The 15,927-nt window shown below is 45.3% G+C and overlaps 1 protein-coding gene across 2 annotated transcripts; it reads left to right on the forward strand.

Annotated features, from left to right (window-relative positions):
- The first annotated feature begins 383 nt into the window (after window positions 1–383).
- On the forward strand, window positions 384–15,684 carry RXRB (retinoid X receptor beta). Of its 2 annotated transcripts, XM_088446633.1 has the most exons (11): window positions 384–840; window positions 992–1,233; window positions 2,609–2,762; window positions 9,337–9,516; window positions 9,883–9,954; window positions 11,018–11,169; window positions 11,958–12,087; window positions 12,361–12,493; window positions 12,663–12,754; window positions 13,692–13,797; window positions 13,878–15,684. In XM_088446633.1, exons 1-11 carry the CDS (start codon window positions 825–827, stop codon window positions 14,023–14,025), a joined length of 1,425 nt encoding a protein of 474 aa, XP_088302759.1. In that variant the 5' UTR covers window positions 384–824; the 3' UTR covers window positions 14,026–15,684. The 2 variants fall into 2 exon arrangements, with proteins under 2 accessions (XP_088302759.1, XP_088302762.1); XM_088446636.1 differs by lacking the exon at window positions 9,883–9,954 and having other exon boundaries at window positions 387–840.
- Window positions 15,685–15,927: the final 243 nt, after the last annotated feature.

Here is a 15,927-nt window from a genome sequence, read left to right on the forward strand (position 1 = left end):
ACTACTGGGCCCAGGTTAATGCACTAAGAAATACATGAGAGAAGTGGGAACCCAGAACTATCAGAGGCCAGTCTGGCAGCATAACTTTTGCTGTAACCTGGGTGACCTGGCTACAATAGCCATATTTATTACCTGTACTAGACTCTGATACCATGAAAGCATAACTGTGGTGACCATCACACCCCAGGACCCCCATATATTTAAGTTACTACCAAATATACGTTGTATTAGCCTCCCCAGAAAGGAAAATATAAACATGCCCATATAAGGAAACCGGAAACTCCGCCATCTTGCTACACCCAAGAGCACTCAGTAACCACCTTGTGACCAATAGGCGGCCATATTGCCACACCCTTTCTCACAGGGGTCACGTCAGGTCATTCTATGGCTGCGCCTTCCACCTGGCCGCACCCGACCTCCCTGCTCACCCGAGTCTGTGCCCGTCACTCCCTGATCTCCACCCAACTACCCTCCCGCCCCGCTGCTGCACCGTTCACCGGCCCCGAGGCTGCAGGCTACGCCCCAGCCCCCCACCCACCCCTGGGGAGGAAGCGCTGGCGCTTCGGGTGTATCAACATGGTGGCACTTCCGCTTCCGAGATAGTCTGGGGCCGCGGGGGCCGCTGGGAGAGTTGGTGGCAGCGGGTCCGGTGCGGGGTGACCGCAGGAGACCCCGGAAACTGCGTCACCGGCGGCACCTCATTAGTATGCAAGCTCATTTGCATAATGGCCTGATCCCAGGGTGCTGGTTTCTGTAGGGATCGCGCATAGGGACTGTGAGCGTTTGTCTGCCCGGGAGGAGGGGACACTTGAGGCCTGGACGGGATGGGGGACAGCAGGGGTAAGTGTGTACCTGTGTATACAGGTGGTGGGAGGCCATGGTACCTGCAGCTGCCTGGGGGGGAGGACTACAAGTCTCAGCATGACATAATGTAATATTATTACTACTGTATGTTGCTGTTTATGTGACTATATCTCTTTACTCCCCACAGTTTGCCATAGCCCAGACACCTCCTCTCTCAGCCCGCCACCTCTGGGACGTCCGCTTAGCGACACCCCTCCTCCGCCAGGTGCCCCCCTGCACCCCTCTATGATCGGATCTGCCATGACCTCCTCCGTTAACTCCCCACTCGGGAGCCTGGGCTCCCCCTTTCCGGTTATCAACTGCTCCGTGGGCTCCCCCGGCATTCCGGGCACCCCGTCTATAGGATACGGACCTGTCAGCAGCCCCCAGGTAACCAGTCTGCTCCCCCGGGTGTGCATTTTTCTCGCAGCTACAATCTACGATTAATAATTAAATTACAAGTGTATTCACTGTGTATTGTCCTCGCCTCATGTACTTTGCAGCAAGCGCTGTTTCGTGATCGTGCGCTGCCATTTGTACGCGTTGTAGGCTTCGCTCTCCTTTTTTGTTTTGGGGTGGGGGAGAGAGATGTCTGTTTGTTTTGATTTTGGAAAGCCATGAAGAACTTCTCTCTCTACAAAATAGTTTTAGTAGCTTTGTCTTTCAGGGCAATTGAGGCTCATATAAAGCAGTGGTAACATCAAATAATCATACAGCCATTGTTTTCAGAGTACAACTGATACTGGGCTTGATTGCAAGTGCAACTTTGGACGCAGATCGAGCGATTGTCATCACGCATGTGTATAAGGTGTACTGCGCGTGCGCTGCAATCGCATTGCGACCACGGGCGCATAGAGGAATCCATCGCAAAATGACTGACCGCCTGTCAGTGTTTGAGAGTGGTGAAGGGGGGGTCGGAAGAACGCAGGCGTAGCTGTCCTATTGAACGCCGTTTCCTGGGCGTGCATTAATTAGCCACTGCGATTGTATACACAGCATGAGAATGCTCTGCGTTCAAAGAGACTTGCAGTGTCTGTGGCCGGCCAGACCTGTTTTAAATGTTGCATGACTGGGCGATGTGCGTCGATGGTACCGATGTTTACGCAGAAGAGCGACATTGGACGGAGGTGTGAAAGCAGTAATGGGCGTCTTTATGCCGGCTGACCTTTGACAAGTATTAGCATATACGCAGCTGCGTCCCCTGTGAGTTTGCAGCTGCGATTGCGATCGGTACTGAATCGGACCCACTGTTGTTTAAAATGTGTCCTGGGACCGGTTCTGATACATTGAAGTCTGTAATGGCCAGCATATGATTATTTATGAGCCGAGCATGCCGAGCTCTATGGCACTGAACGCCTTCTGGTTTTCCAAGTTCCTTTAACATACCCTGTCAATAGCAGTCATCAACATTTACACTATGGGGGGTGCACAAACCCTTTACAGAGAGACCCCTCTTATTTATCAGTAGGTGTTTTATCATTTCCTAGAATTGTGTGGAAACTGCTATGAGAGCCTTGAAATAGAAGCATATTATCATTCTACCTCCCGCCATTTAACATAAGTGACAGCTGACCAACTCGGTTCTCATAATAAATGTGAGACATAAGGGCCTATTTACTAACGCTGTGATGAGGTGTAAAATCTGTGCTAAGACAGGTGCACCTTACTGCAGGGTGTTCCAGTCTGACTGAGGGGTTATGCGAGCAGTTTAGACAAAAACAAATTATACTGTAAATGCTATACCTAATTTACATTGTTTTTCCAGATAAATTCCACAGTTAATCTCTCCGGCCTGCATCCTGTCAGCTCCTCTGAAGATGTGAAGCCTCCGCTGGGAATGCGAGTCATGCCCGGGCACCCCAATGGAGGAGGATTGAGTGGGAAGAGGCTGTGTGCCATCTGTGGAGACCGCTCTTCTGGTGAGGGAGTGATGGGTTTGCTTTCTGTAAGGCTTCATTTGTAGGTGTCTCCGTGAAGTATGCAGGGTCTGGGCTTTGAAATGCTCCTGTCACCAAAATGCAGCAGACGCGGCCAGTTTGTCAGCTAAACTCCTGTGAGAATAGAGGGGTCTATGTACTAAGCAGTGTTAGGAGACAGAGTGAAAAGTGATAAGGTGCCAGCCAATCAGCTCCCAACTGTCATCTCACAGGCTGTGTTTGAAAAATGACAGTTGGGAGCTGATTGGCTGGCACCCTATCACTTTCTTTTCACTTTTCACTCTCTCCTAACACTACTTAGTAAATAGACCCCAGAGTCTCTCATTGAGGCACTTTATCCTGTAGCAATGTCGCTGGTCCAGCTTGCAAAATGGCTGCCTCCGATGTCAGTAGATCAGGGCTCGACAAATCCTGGGGGCCAGGTCGCCATGGCTACCAGATTTTGCTGCCTGGTTACTAGATTTTGCAGTGAGGGAGGAAGCAGATCCTCATCAGCTCCAGCGGAGATTCGTGCCTATAGTATTGCGATGTTCATATCATGCACAAGAGTGACTGCTGTGCCTCTGTCCGTCCCGGGCCTGCACTGACGACTCCTCTCCATCCTGGCCTGCACTGATCCCTGCTGTCTGTCCCTGTCTACGCTGATCCTCCTGTATGTCCCAGCTGTCTACTGTCTCCTATCTCCGGCTGCATAGAGCTCCCCGGTAATGGGGTCTATGCGTGGCCAGGGATTGCGGAACGGCTTCAGAGGTATAGTGGTGTGACCACGAGGGGAGGGGGTTTTGTTGTACTTTCTGGCACCATTGTTTTATGTGAAATGTGGTCAGTTATTACTGGAGGGTGGAGTATGGGAGCTGTGCAGAGCAGTGAGGGGGCCTCCATTTTACTGTATCCATTCAACTGTGACCATTTTGTGGACTAGTATAGTGTGTATAACACACAGAGCTGTGCTCCTCACTCCTGTAATTTTTTTGGGGGGGGCTTAGTGATCTGGCTCCTACACTTTCATCCTGGTTCCTAGATTTTAGAAAAATTTGTCAAGCCCTGCAGTAGATGACATGCGCCCTTCAATGTAAACCTGTCAGCCATCAAATAGATGACCTGCGTTCTTGTGGTAAATTGCTGTGGATTGATTACATCTGGTTTCTGTGGACGGCAGGTCCGTTTTGTAGCAGGAGGGAGAAACCTACCTATGCCTGGCAAGTGTGATAGTTCCGTTTCACATACTCCCTTTTATAGATTGCACTTTCCTTAGTGTATCTCGGGGTTACATGAAGCTGCCAAAGACACTGGTCTTAGATCTCCACTATAGTTGTGTGGTAAGCCAGTGTGTATGTAGGCCAATTGACCACAAAGCCACTACTAGACATTAATATATATCTAGGGCTGTATATTACTCAGCGGAATAATATAATATGGAGTAACTGGAATGTTTATACATAAATAAATATGTTTTCTATATACGCTCTCTCCTGCAGCAGGTTGCCCCATTAGGAGGAATGCGCTTCTCTATTTATTCTAAACGGGCAGCTAGGCAGGCTTGCTTTGCAGAAATACACCATGTGGATTGGTTGATTTATACCCAGGGGTGGGGCCAGTGATGTCACAGCAGCTCAATCTGGCCTTTCTGACGGTATCTGGACACTACCCTATAGATGTGGGAGGAGCTACAGCTGTGTGTAAGGGATCGGGGAGATAATACTAGAGCTGCAGCAGAATGTCAGATTCAAATAAAAACATTTTAACTTCATGGTTCATATCTGAAAATGAAAAGTTTTTCCTCCAGACACTGATTTTTTATTTTTTTTGAAGCACATAAGTGAACTGTTTAAGTATAACTCGTATACTGCTTACACACTCGTAGGTTTTTTTTATGACCTGTTGATGTGATCACTTTGAGATAATTTTATCATTGTGTTCCGAGGGAAGTTGTAGAACTTATTGTGGTGCACACGGGCTGTGGTGTAATCTGTCGGTTGAACTAAGACACAGTCGTCTACGATCCTCTCTCTGAGAATCCGAGCGCTCGAGACTTGTGTAAAAGTTGCGTATATTTCACCTCCTACTAATGTGACTGTGACGGACTCTGCGGATCAATGTCAGACCGTGCCATGCAGCTGTCTGTGTAGAGCGTGGAGGCAGGGGAGGCTCTGCCTCTGTCATACGTCCTGTTATGCTCCAGAGTATTGATAATAAAAACTGTTTTTATGCGTGTGTGCCTCCCCAGCCATTGACCTCACTGCACGTCACTGATACCCACATGTCCGTATGATGCCTCATGGATGTGTAGCCTGATGACACCCAGGGCACATGCTCTGCAATTGATAGGACGAAACTGGTACTCGATCCACCATGCTCTGTTCACGAGATAGCGTTCCCGCTAGGCTGTTTTTTAGCAGGGTGCCCTGCCCTATTTCTAAAGGGCAAAAAGCACTCTGCCCTCTTGTGCGGCACCCCACTGAAACAGCCTGCGGGTGGGGAAACGGTGATGTATCGGTCTCCTTCAGTGCGTGCAGATGTGCCGTTTCTCTAGGTCTGGCGCCCTGCCCGGCGCTGGACCTAGAGTGAACACTGAGAGATGTACACCCAGGTCTGTTTGCCCTCTAAGGGCTTGTTCATCCTCCCAGGACAATCCAATATGCCTTACCATGCGTTTCTCATACACTTCTCCTGGGTTACAGTCTTCGGAACCGGCAGCGTTGAAAAACAGGGTGGTTCGCGTCCTCATATTTAAGAAGGCAGCGTTCAGAACAATGTTTTTGGGGTGATAGTTCTCTGCAACCTAACCAGCTGCAATAGTCTGTAGCAGACTATAACATGACGAGAAGTACAGATTGTTCTTTAGGTGATGGCCTTGTGCAGTGTGAACTCTAAGCAGAGTCTCGGGCCTGTGTGACTTTGCAGCTGGCACTGAGAAGCACCCAGCAGGCTCTGCCAGCCCCAGTGATTGCAAAGCCACGCTGGGTGTAACTCAGTAGCTGCAGGGCTGCAGCCAACTGGTTGGAGAACCCGGTTACTGGTTTTCTACTCTTCAGGTTTTAAAAACTATAAATGTATCATATCCTTAAGATTTGTTTCATCTCTTGGTCATTGAAGATTATACAATTTATTTATTTTTTTAATTATTTTATTTTTTTTCTTGCTCAGCGGCGATGTCGGTATACTAGTATGTGCAAATGGTTGTAAATGTGTTCTAGTTGTATTGCAAATATAACTTGTGTTAGTATGTAATTATATTGCATCGTGTGGGTGTGTACAGCATGACAGGCGGCCAAGTCTGAGAAAACGTAGGTGGTTAGAATGTTCTTTTGGCCGTCCCCACATGCAGTGATTTCTTAGTACTAAGTTTTATTTGGTATAAATATATAGACTTATTAGTCTGGCAATGCCCACGCTAATTGTACAGCAGTCAGATACAGTCCCCGGCCTGCATACAAACTGTGTAACATGGTTATAGAGTGGCAGTCACATTCAGCTGGCCTGCCTCTGGTATACTATATCGGGGTGATCGCTTCACCTGCTGGGGGCTATTGCATTACACAGTGCATTACATCAGGCAGGCAGGTCAGCTACCTTGGGTTGCGTTATACAGAGGTATTCTATAGTCTCTGAACTGTGACCTTTTTGATTGAATGATGTGTAAACCTGAATTAAGTGTCACTACTGTTGCCATTGTCAGGGCTGCTGATATGTATGTTGGGACGAGGGCAGGGTGTAGAGTTACAGTAACCGTTTCAGCATTGGTGATGTCTATGGTAATTATCACTCCGACCTCATACACCGATACCAGAAATTATTGTAACAGGTGATCAGAATCTTCAAACTTGTGTGATCTAATTTCTGGGGAGTTCTGAGTTGATATTGGATAATGTGGGTGTTGGGATGATATCGCACATGGTGATTTCCTGGCAGCTTTTAAAATGTAATTTTGTGGCGTTTAGGGACTGGCAGGAAATTAATCTGGAACGATAAAATGCTTCATAAACGTCTGTTTTATTTCTCATGTCACTAAAGCAATAATAAGATTAGACGTCATGCAGTGATTTTCCTGCCAGGAGGATAAATCGGTGCAAGGCTGGTGTCTGCTTGTGTGACACCAGCCTTGGGGTAAAGGAAAACTTTTGTGCATGCTGATTGGCTCCCCGGGCTCAATGCAGCACGATACAGGTAGTAACCCTGTACAATCCTATATAATTATCCTGCTTCTGTTCCCAGTTACTCTTCAACTAATAGCTTCATGTTCTGCGTTCTTCCTGTACAGCGTTGCCAGCCTGGGGCCTTTGGTGTATAATCCTATTAATACGATTAGCATCTTGTGGCTTTAGTTATACTGCTCTTCCTGTACACCAGGTAGCCCAAAGCCGTTTTAATTGAAGACGCAAAGCCTTTTCTGCAGTGACAGTGTAGTCCGACCAGTTAGCAGCACCTAAAGCATTATACCTGGTGCGGAGTCCGAGATCTGAGTCATCTTCTCAATGATCCTAAGCTGAGGGTACAAGAGGCTCAGCGGCAGCATAACCAGTAAACAGATTATACTGGAATGTACAGTGGCTTGTATTGCTGCCTGAAAACATTGGGGTCATGAGCTCGATTCTGACCAGGGCACTGTTTGTGGAGTTTGTATGTTTTCCTCGTTCTTTTGTGTGGCTCTCACTCCAAGGAAGTACTGGCAGGTGTATTGGATTCTGACAAATTGGGTGTATGTCCATTTTGCAGGGAATATAGATTGTAGAGCAAATGATTGTCCACTCTACAGTGTTCTACCCAGAATTGTTTTCCAGCCGTGTGGCATCAATAAGTAGCCGGGGTGGGGCCTTCGCAATAATAAAATGATTTAAACCCTGACTTTTATAATGATTTAAACTTTAAGTAACATTTTATATATTAATTCTTATCTTATTAGAGGCCCGGGCGTCTGATTATGGAAAATCTGCAAAGTCTGTAGGATCTGGTCCTTTTTATACAGCTTCCAGATACTGTCCCCACTTGCAGGCTCCCAAAGTGCCGGGTGGTGCACCCGCAAAAACACAGCCTGGGGAGAACACTGCTCTAGATCTAATCGTACATTAATCCACTTCACCATTGCCCAGAAAGTATTTGGGATAAAGGTGAAGATATCCTATTTGGGATAGATCTCTGGGGGATGCTCAATAGCGTAAAATAGAATTATTTTATACAAAGAGGAAGGTAGGTATTCTGTTACGGTGCACACACGACTGGTGATATAATTAGTACTTAACATTTATATTATTAAAAGCGAATGATAAAACTTGCATGACGTGTATGGTTTTCCTTGTGAGAATAAAGGTCTGTTATAATTAGTTAAATAAGGATTAAAGACATTTAGACACCAAGGGGTATATTTACTAAAGTGAGCGTTTGTAGAAATGGAGTTGTTGCCCATAGCAACCAATCGGATTTTAGTTCTTATACTCTAGAAGGTGCTAGTTAAATGTTAAGTAGAATCTGATTGGTTGCTATGGTTAACATCTCCATTTCTAAAAACTCTCACTTTAGTAAATATACTCCCAAGAGTCAAAGTAATTCTATTCTTTCTTAGTACTTTTGTTTTCAATATGCGCCACAATTTTAAGGTCCAGTGAATGGTCAATATGGATCTAAAGAAGGTCCATGTAAACCGTATTTGAACAGATGCGTTTAATATTATGTCACTCATATAAGTCAACGATTATTAGATAATCGATCTTGCCCTCTACTGTAGTCTTCATTCTAGCACCTGTCACAATCCGTGCAGTTCCTCTATCCTGCCTGGGGTGTCGCCCTCTGCTTCTGATGCAACACTCTGCTCTGGTGCTTCTAGCACACTGTAGTCTGTATCTCAAGCAGAGAGTGACACTCCCAGGCAGGAAAGAGGAACTGAACCGATTGTGACAGGTGCAGGGTGCTAGAATGAACATTATATTAACCCAGGTTCCCCAACTAGTGGAAACAACGGCGCTACAGGAGATCCACAGGTTGGGAGATCCGTCTCCTAATGTAATGCTTCTTGGTCAGACCCTGACAGCCAGGCGATGCATCTTAATGGTAGATTTACTAAAGTGGTGGCGTTGCGCATAGCAACTAATCAGATTTACGCCCTAATTTCTCTGTTGCACTCTAGAAAATCTCATTGGCTGCAACACCTTCACTTGTCTGTATTAGAAGCTTTAGTAAATCTCCCCCTTAGTGACTGACACCGGGTGTCTCTGGACTGCTCCTGGATGACTACTCTTGGCCAAAAAGTCGTTGCATCCTGATCTGAGGGGTCCGTGGCTCAGAGCCGCCACGTTATTGCTAGATGACATCGGCTACATGAAGCCGTAGTTTAGTGGTGTAGAAGCTACATGGGGGCAAGGACGGGGCTCATTTTCCAAAGCTTTTGTATATAGCATTATTTGCTCACTCAGTCTATGTATCCGCGTCTATTCCAAAGCAATAGCTTCCATTTGGTCATCCCGCTAATGGGTAAGTTACAGCTTTATGGCTTTGTAATATCATCACGTCTGTAGTAAGTCGCAGTGTTTTTTTTTTTTTTTTTTGCCCGTGTGTCTCGCAGGGAAGCACTATGGAGTATACAGCTGCGAAGGTTGTAAGGGCTTCTTCAAACGCACTATCCGCAAGGACTTGACCTACACTTGCAGAGACAACAAGGACTGTATCGTGGACAAGAGACAGAGGAACCGCTGCCAGTACTGCAGATATCAGAAGTGCCTGGCTACAGGCATGAAGAGGGAGGGTGAGTGTGGTTGTGATCTACCTTTTTGCTGATTAGGACCATGGGCAGCTTACTGTTCAGGTGTGTTGGATATTCTCCATGGAAGCAGTTACAGGGTACCACCTACAGTTTCGGAGCATGAACTGCACCCCAGATAATGGCCATCTTGGCTTGTGCAGCTAGAACCTTGAACCTATGTTGTTCCTTCATAGATGTTACGGATGCTTCCACTGTGTTTACAGGATATGTAGCTTAGGCATATTCCAAGATGCATGAGTTCCTCTGCACGGAATTAGATTGTTAGCTCTACAGTACCTGAGACAGAAATGAATACGTTTTCTGCAGCACTTTGAACCGTTACTCTCAATCTACTTTTTTGCAATTTAGTGAATGAAATCCAGTCAATATCCCGGCAAAGGGGATACCGGCGCCGGAATCCCGACCGCCGGCATCCCGAAGGTAAGTAGCAGAGTTAGGGTTAGGCACTAGGGGGGAGGTTAGGTTTAGGCACAGGGGAGGGGTAGGAGATTGGTTAGGATATTTACGGACAGGTGTCTGTATCCTAACCCCAATTGGGATGCCAGTGGCAGGATTTTGACCGCCGAGATCCCGAGCGCTGGCATCTCTTACCCAACTCTAATGAACATTGCAATGAAGAAACAATTTAGCAAAATCTATTCCGTAGTTTGTTTGCTCTATACAATATTATAAGTCTTTGTTTAAATCTATTGCTTGTAAATACAGTATAGGTAGTATTTTTCATGATAATCTGGCCACTGTGTGGCACTGTTCCATGGGGGTTTAATGAGTGTACCTTTTTTTGTACCTAACAAAGCTGTATAGCAGGTAGAGGTACAGAAACAGTATTTCTCAGTACACTATGTATAAATATAAAATATATGAAATACTGATTTGGGCATATATATATAAAAAAATTTTTTTTTTTTTTTTTCTCTTTCGGTTTTATTGTTTCTAGTATTGTGTGGTGTTTTTTTTTTTTTTTTGTTTCCTTTCTGTTATGGAAAAAGTTTTTACAAATAAACTCCAGTTTAAAATAAATAAAAATAATACAAAAAAAATACTGATTTGTTTATCACATTAGCTGGTTGAGTTATTGTCCATTTTCCAACTTGGTAAGAAGAGTAACGCTAATAAGTGGTTTCAGGGATGTCTCTCCCCTTCCCTCTGTCCTGTAGTTGTAGGAAGTTCTATATCTATATCACTAACTTTACAGCAGTAACTAAAGCAAACCAGGGAGATGGGGCAAGCCTATTTACCCAACCTTCTATAAAGACGCGCAAACCTATTAAATTATGACCTTTACCGTCATGCTTTAAAGTCAGGATGAGCACTGGCACACCCAGAGCTGCCATGACATTTTTTATGTTCTATATAATATATACATTATTATTATTATTTTTTTTATTCCCCCCCCCCGATGTTTGTGTGTAAGGTGCCCCCATAAACGCAGGTTTGCCGTTCTATGGTCACTTAATACATCTCTCTGATTCTTCTTGGTCAGCGGTGCAAGAAGAGCGCCAGCGAGGGCGGGAACGTGATGGCGAGGCGGAGTTCAGCGGGACAATAAATGAGGATATGCCCGTGGAGAAGATCTTGGAGGCTGAACTGGCAGTGGAACAGAAGAGTGACCAGAGCCTCGAAGGGGGTGGATCTGTGAGTAAATTACCCCAAGGAGAATGGTAGTTGATAGATAGATCTATCTATCTATCTATCAACTCAGAGCTCATCCTTTGGAGAATTGCGCCTAGCTGGCAGATCTTTAGTCCTTTTATGGCTTGTTGCTTCGAGCGCAGTATAGTTGAGTAAACCCAACTATAAGATCTCTGTAGCCTATATACAAACAAGAGAGAATAGTGTTGGTTGTGGAACAAGTTGGCTTTTAGTCCTTCCCACTAGAGCCCGGCCTGGAGCAAATGCAGTAAAACCACATTCTGTACATTCCTCGGCAGATTTGTATCTTTTTTTTTTTATTTTTTATATTATATGCACACAAAAAATGCATGGTTACAGTGTTATGGTTCCTTAGTTTTTTTTTCTTTTGCAAACTATTTCTGCGATAGCATATAAATGAAATATAACAGGAAAAATTGCCCATTTACTTATTACCTAGTGGAACCCACACATGACTGTACGGGGCAGCGCACGGAGGCCTGTCCTAAGCAGAGAAATGATCGCCATTTACCTCTTTACTGAAATATCTGCATGGGGATGTGCTAATTCCCAAAGTGTTTAACCTCAGTTTTTGGTTAAAATGTAAATTTCTGCATTTTGGCATACTATGAAAATAGAGAACACTCTGTTGTGTGCGTCTTTCCTCATATTCTATATGTCTCTATAGCATCCTCCAGTAAGTGCATAGAGTAAACCCTGGAAATCAGATTTCCTCCTTACTGGGGTACCTAGAGTGTTCTACTTACCTCCACCTCCCTCTCTGCCTCCAGCCCAGTGATCCGGTTACTAACATCTGTCAAGCTGCTGATAAACAACTTTTTACTCTGGTTGAATGGGCAAAGAGGATCCCCCATTTCTCTGAGCTGCTCCTGGACGACCAGGTTATTCTGCTCCGAGCTGGTAAGATCCGTTTTACTAGTATGGTGTTGGAAGTTGCATGAAAGGGGGATCTCCAGCGTCTGGGATCTCTGTTATTCTGGGAGGTCTGTCTGTTCTTGCTGTAAGCACTGCGGCTATGCTTTATGTATCCAGCAGGTTGTTTCTCCTGACTGCAGTCAGCTGGTATAAGCAAATCCTGCCTGAATATCAGATCTCCCTGAAGGCGGAGTGCTTCTTTGCTTTATGTTTCATGTACCGTCTTATACTGAGTCATCCTTGGATTTCTTTTCTCAGGATGGAATGAGCTCCTTATAGCGTCCTTCTCCCACCGTTCTATTTCTGTAAAAGACGGCATCTTGCTGGCCACCGGGCTGCACGTCCACCGCAACAGTGCACACAGTGCTGGCGTAGGGGCCATATTCGACAGGTAATGGTGAACCTTCCCATAGTGGTATAATATTACAAATAACAGTCTTGCTGTATTATTTTTAGCCGTTTAGTCCACATGGTACTTAGTATTAATTCATACATTTCTAGAAGCTGTCCAGAGTGTACTTTGTTGTCTCGCTTGATTTGCTGCTGTTGTGTCTTTACAGAGTTCTTACAGAACTTGTGTCTAAGATGAGAGATATGCGCATGGATAAGACGGAACTCGGCTGTCTGCGAGCAATCATCTTGTTTAATCCAGGTAATGTAGGGGAACCAGTCTCTGGGGGTGGCTGCTCCCTGTCACCTGCTGAGTCCTCCTCTGAATGCAGAGTTTAGGTCCTGCAGCAAAACCACTGGAGCACAAAACAAGTCTGTTACAGGGGTATGCAACCGATGGCACTCCAGCAGCTATGGAACTACACATCCCAGCATGCCCTGACACTGATTTGCCGTTACAGCAAGTTAAAACTGCAGCAGGGCATGCTAGGATGACTAGTGCCAAAGAATTGCCTACCCCTGGTCTGTTGCCTCTTTCTGCTCTTGTCAAACTGGCAGTTTCTCATTGGCTTTGGGTATAACATTGATATTTTGTACAGCCAGCAGGAAACGCTGTGGAAAATCAACAGCTTCATTCCTCAGCTGTCATGCGACAACGTATAGTGGCTGTAAATTCACAGCTTAAGACAGTGAGCATGGCTGTGACTTGCTGTACTTTGGAGGCATGCCTCACCCAGGCTAGCACTGCCAGAGCCCTTTCTGTGTCAGGAACGTGTGCTTACAAAAAGGATGGAAAATCAGCAGGGGCCACTGGCAATTAACAGGTTAAATGTATTTAAAGGTGCAGTTTGAAACTAGGTAGCTGTATAACTTGGGGATTTGCTAACTATTGTATCTGCCGTGGGCATGAAAAATAGTAATTGTACCCACTTCTCAGGATTTTTAACATAGGCGAGGATTGGTTTGTGGTCAGTTTTGAAGCGATCAACCTTTTGCGTTGGGACATGTTGCAAACAACCGAATTGTTACCACCTTTTATAGAAGTCAAGTAACACCCAGCAACACAAATAATATTCTTCATTGTTTAAAGGAAAACTGGAAAAATGATAGACTTATGCATACAATATAGCGCGGAATGTGTGCTTCTTTTTAACGTTTTAATTTCAGTAATATGATCTTCTGATTTCTACTACTTTCAGATGCCAAAGGGCTGTCTAACCCAGGTGATGTGGAGGTTCTAAGGGAGAAGGTCTATGCATCATTGGAATCTTACTGCAAGCAGAAGTACCCAGACCAGCAGGGAAGGTGAGACTTTATCTATCGATCATATGCTGTGAGAACTCAGTGGCTATAGTTTACTATTGCTTCCTTTGTCACCCATCAAGGTTTGCGAAGTTGCTGCTCCGCCTCCCCGCCCTGCGCTCCATCGGTCTGAAATGTCTCGAACACCTCTTCTTCTTCAAGCTCATCGGAGATACTCCAATAGACACCTTCTTGATGGAGATGCTTGAGGCCCCCCACCAGCTGTCTTGAGAGACTGTTCAAATCGGCTGCAGACTTGTGCTCCATCCCCCCCCGAGAGACAGCTAGTATACGTAATCTAATAGGCTGCTTTCAAGTGGAGATGGTGTTGGCACCTCACAAGCTATCCCGAGAGACTGCTTGAACTGTCCACAGACTGCTGCTCAACCCCCCCAGTCCTTGGTACACTCTCCCGTAGACTGCTTCCAAAGTGGGATTGTTGGATTGAACGCCGCTGGCATGTTTCATCCTTGGTAAGTGAGCGCTCTCCTGGGCAGCGGAAACCACCAGGAGATGATCTACCGCTCATGAAACTGCTGCCGAGAGGCCTCCATGGATCATGAAGAATTGAGTCTATTGTCTTGAGTTTGTGCCAGGGATTTTTACTTTCCTTAGGAGGCTCTCCTATGCAATATCCTAGAGTATGGTCTTGAAGTGATAACTATGCTAAAATTGGATGTCTCAAGAGTCGTTGTCGTCCCCCCCCCTCCCCCACAGCGGGCGCTTATCCCAGCTGCCCCGGAAAGACGGCTAACTTCTGCTGCATAGGAAGTGCTTTTCTGAGAGCTTTGAACTCTATGAAGGAGAGATGCCAATTAGTAGCCACGTTTGTTCCTCGTTAATCAAGCTGGATCATAGACTGTTTAAATGCACATGAGGAAGAGACTGCTAAATTGTGATGTATAATGGGAGCTGATAGGGTTGGGTTTGGGTAACTTGTAACGAGTCCTGTTTTTAATCATTGGACATTTCTTTTGGGGTTGTAAATGGTCCCTTGGAACCCTCCCAAGTCTCACAGATTTTTGAGGTGCCCTATCTAATTACTGCACTTGTTAGGGTATAGGGGAGACTACTGGGGTTCACTGTAGGGTGAAGGGGGACCTCATATTAATGGTTGAGTTCATTAACTTTTTTTGGGGTAATGACTGTTCTGCTTTTTGGGGTGCCTTGAGGGAAAGGAGAGGACCTCTGCACCTTGATCTTTCCCTGGGGTGGGATACGTAAACTTGGGTTGACTGTCCCGCTTGGTTCAGCTGGTTCCCTTCAGATCATTGTTTTTATTTGGGAAGATGATTATATTGCACAGGATTTTAGGAAATTGATTAAAATGAACCGTTTTTTATTTTCCCTCCTCCTAACAATCTGGTTTGTTTGAATCGGTCTCTGCTGAATGGATGAATTAAGGGGCGCGTTTCGCTCCACAAAATCATTTTATGGTGTCTGTATAACTTCTTGGGAGCTGCCTGATTTTAGAGGGGGGGGGGGGGGGGGAATTCACAGAACTTTCTGCTGCTAGAACTGTCTAATAACTCTCTATCCCTTCCCTGTTTACCTTGTTCCCTTCTTCAGTCCTAATAACTCCTTTTCATTTTATTTGTTGGATCCTATCTATTTGCCTTCTCTTTCTCCCTTATATTATTTCTCTGGTAAAAAAAATTGTGCCATCTTCTTGCAAAAAATCCCAACCCCTAATGCCTGCAAAGACAGAGAGTAGTTCTACACACAGAACTTGTCCAAACATAGCTATATACTCTTTCTCTCTAGGAGGTAGCTCCTCATGGGAGGGGTTAGAAGGTGAGACTCCTCCCATCCGCAGCACAGCCTCTTACTATGCGCTCGTTCATTATTCCTGTTGCTTGGAATGAATATTAAAGAGAATTTTGCTCTGTCTTTTGAGTTTCGTCTCTTTATTATCTTATGATAGTTGCTATATAGTTGATGGCTGTTGGTGTACATGAAAATATATTTTACGAAACATCGTTTACTTCTGTATTACTTGGCCCGTAGACCACTCTTTGTGATATCACAAGCCAGAATGGCATTTAATATCTATGGCGATTAAGCCATGGCGTTTGAAATTAAATCTACTCAAAATTGCTGAAACCCACATAATACCGTGTCTGTGTAATAATT

Source organism: Taudactylus pleione, unplaced genomic scaffold, assembly GCF_031769625.1.
Source record: "Taudactylus pleione unplaced genomic scaffold, aTauple2 ptg000400l, whole genome shotgun sequence".
Taxonomy (NCBI): Eukaryota; Metazoa; Chordata; class Amphibia; order Anura; family Myobatrachidae; genus Taudactylus; species Taudactylus pleione.

Excerpts from the sequence above, each read along its gene's own strand:
- RXRB (XM_088446633.1), top strand. Across the intron at positions 9,517-9,882 it reads TACAGGCATGAAGAGGGAGG|TGAATGAAATCCAGTCAATA; the intron begins GTGAGTGTGGTT and ends TTTGCAATTTAG. Across the intron at positions 9,955-11,017 it reads CGACCGCCGGCATCCCGAAG|CGGTGCAAGAAGAGCGCCAG; the intron begins GTAAGTAGCAGA and ends CTTCTTGGTCAG.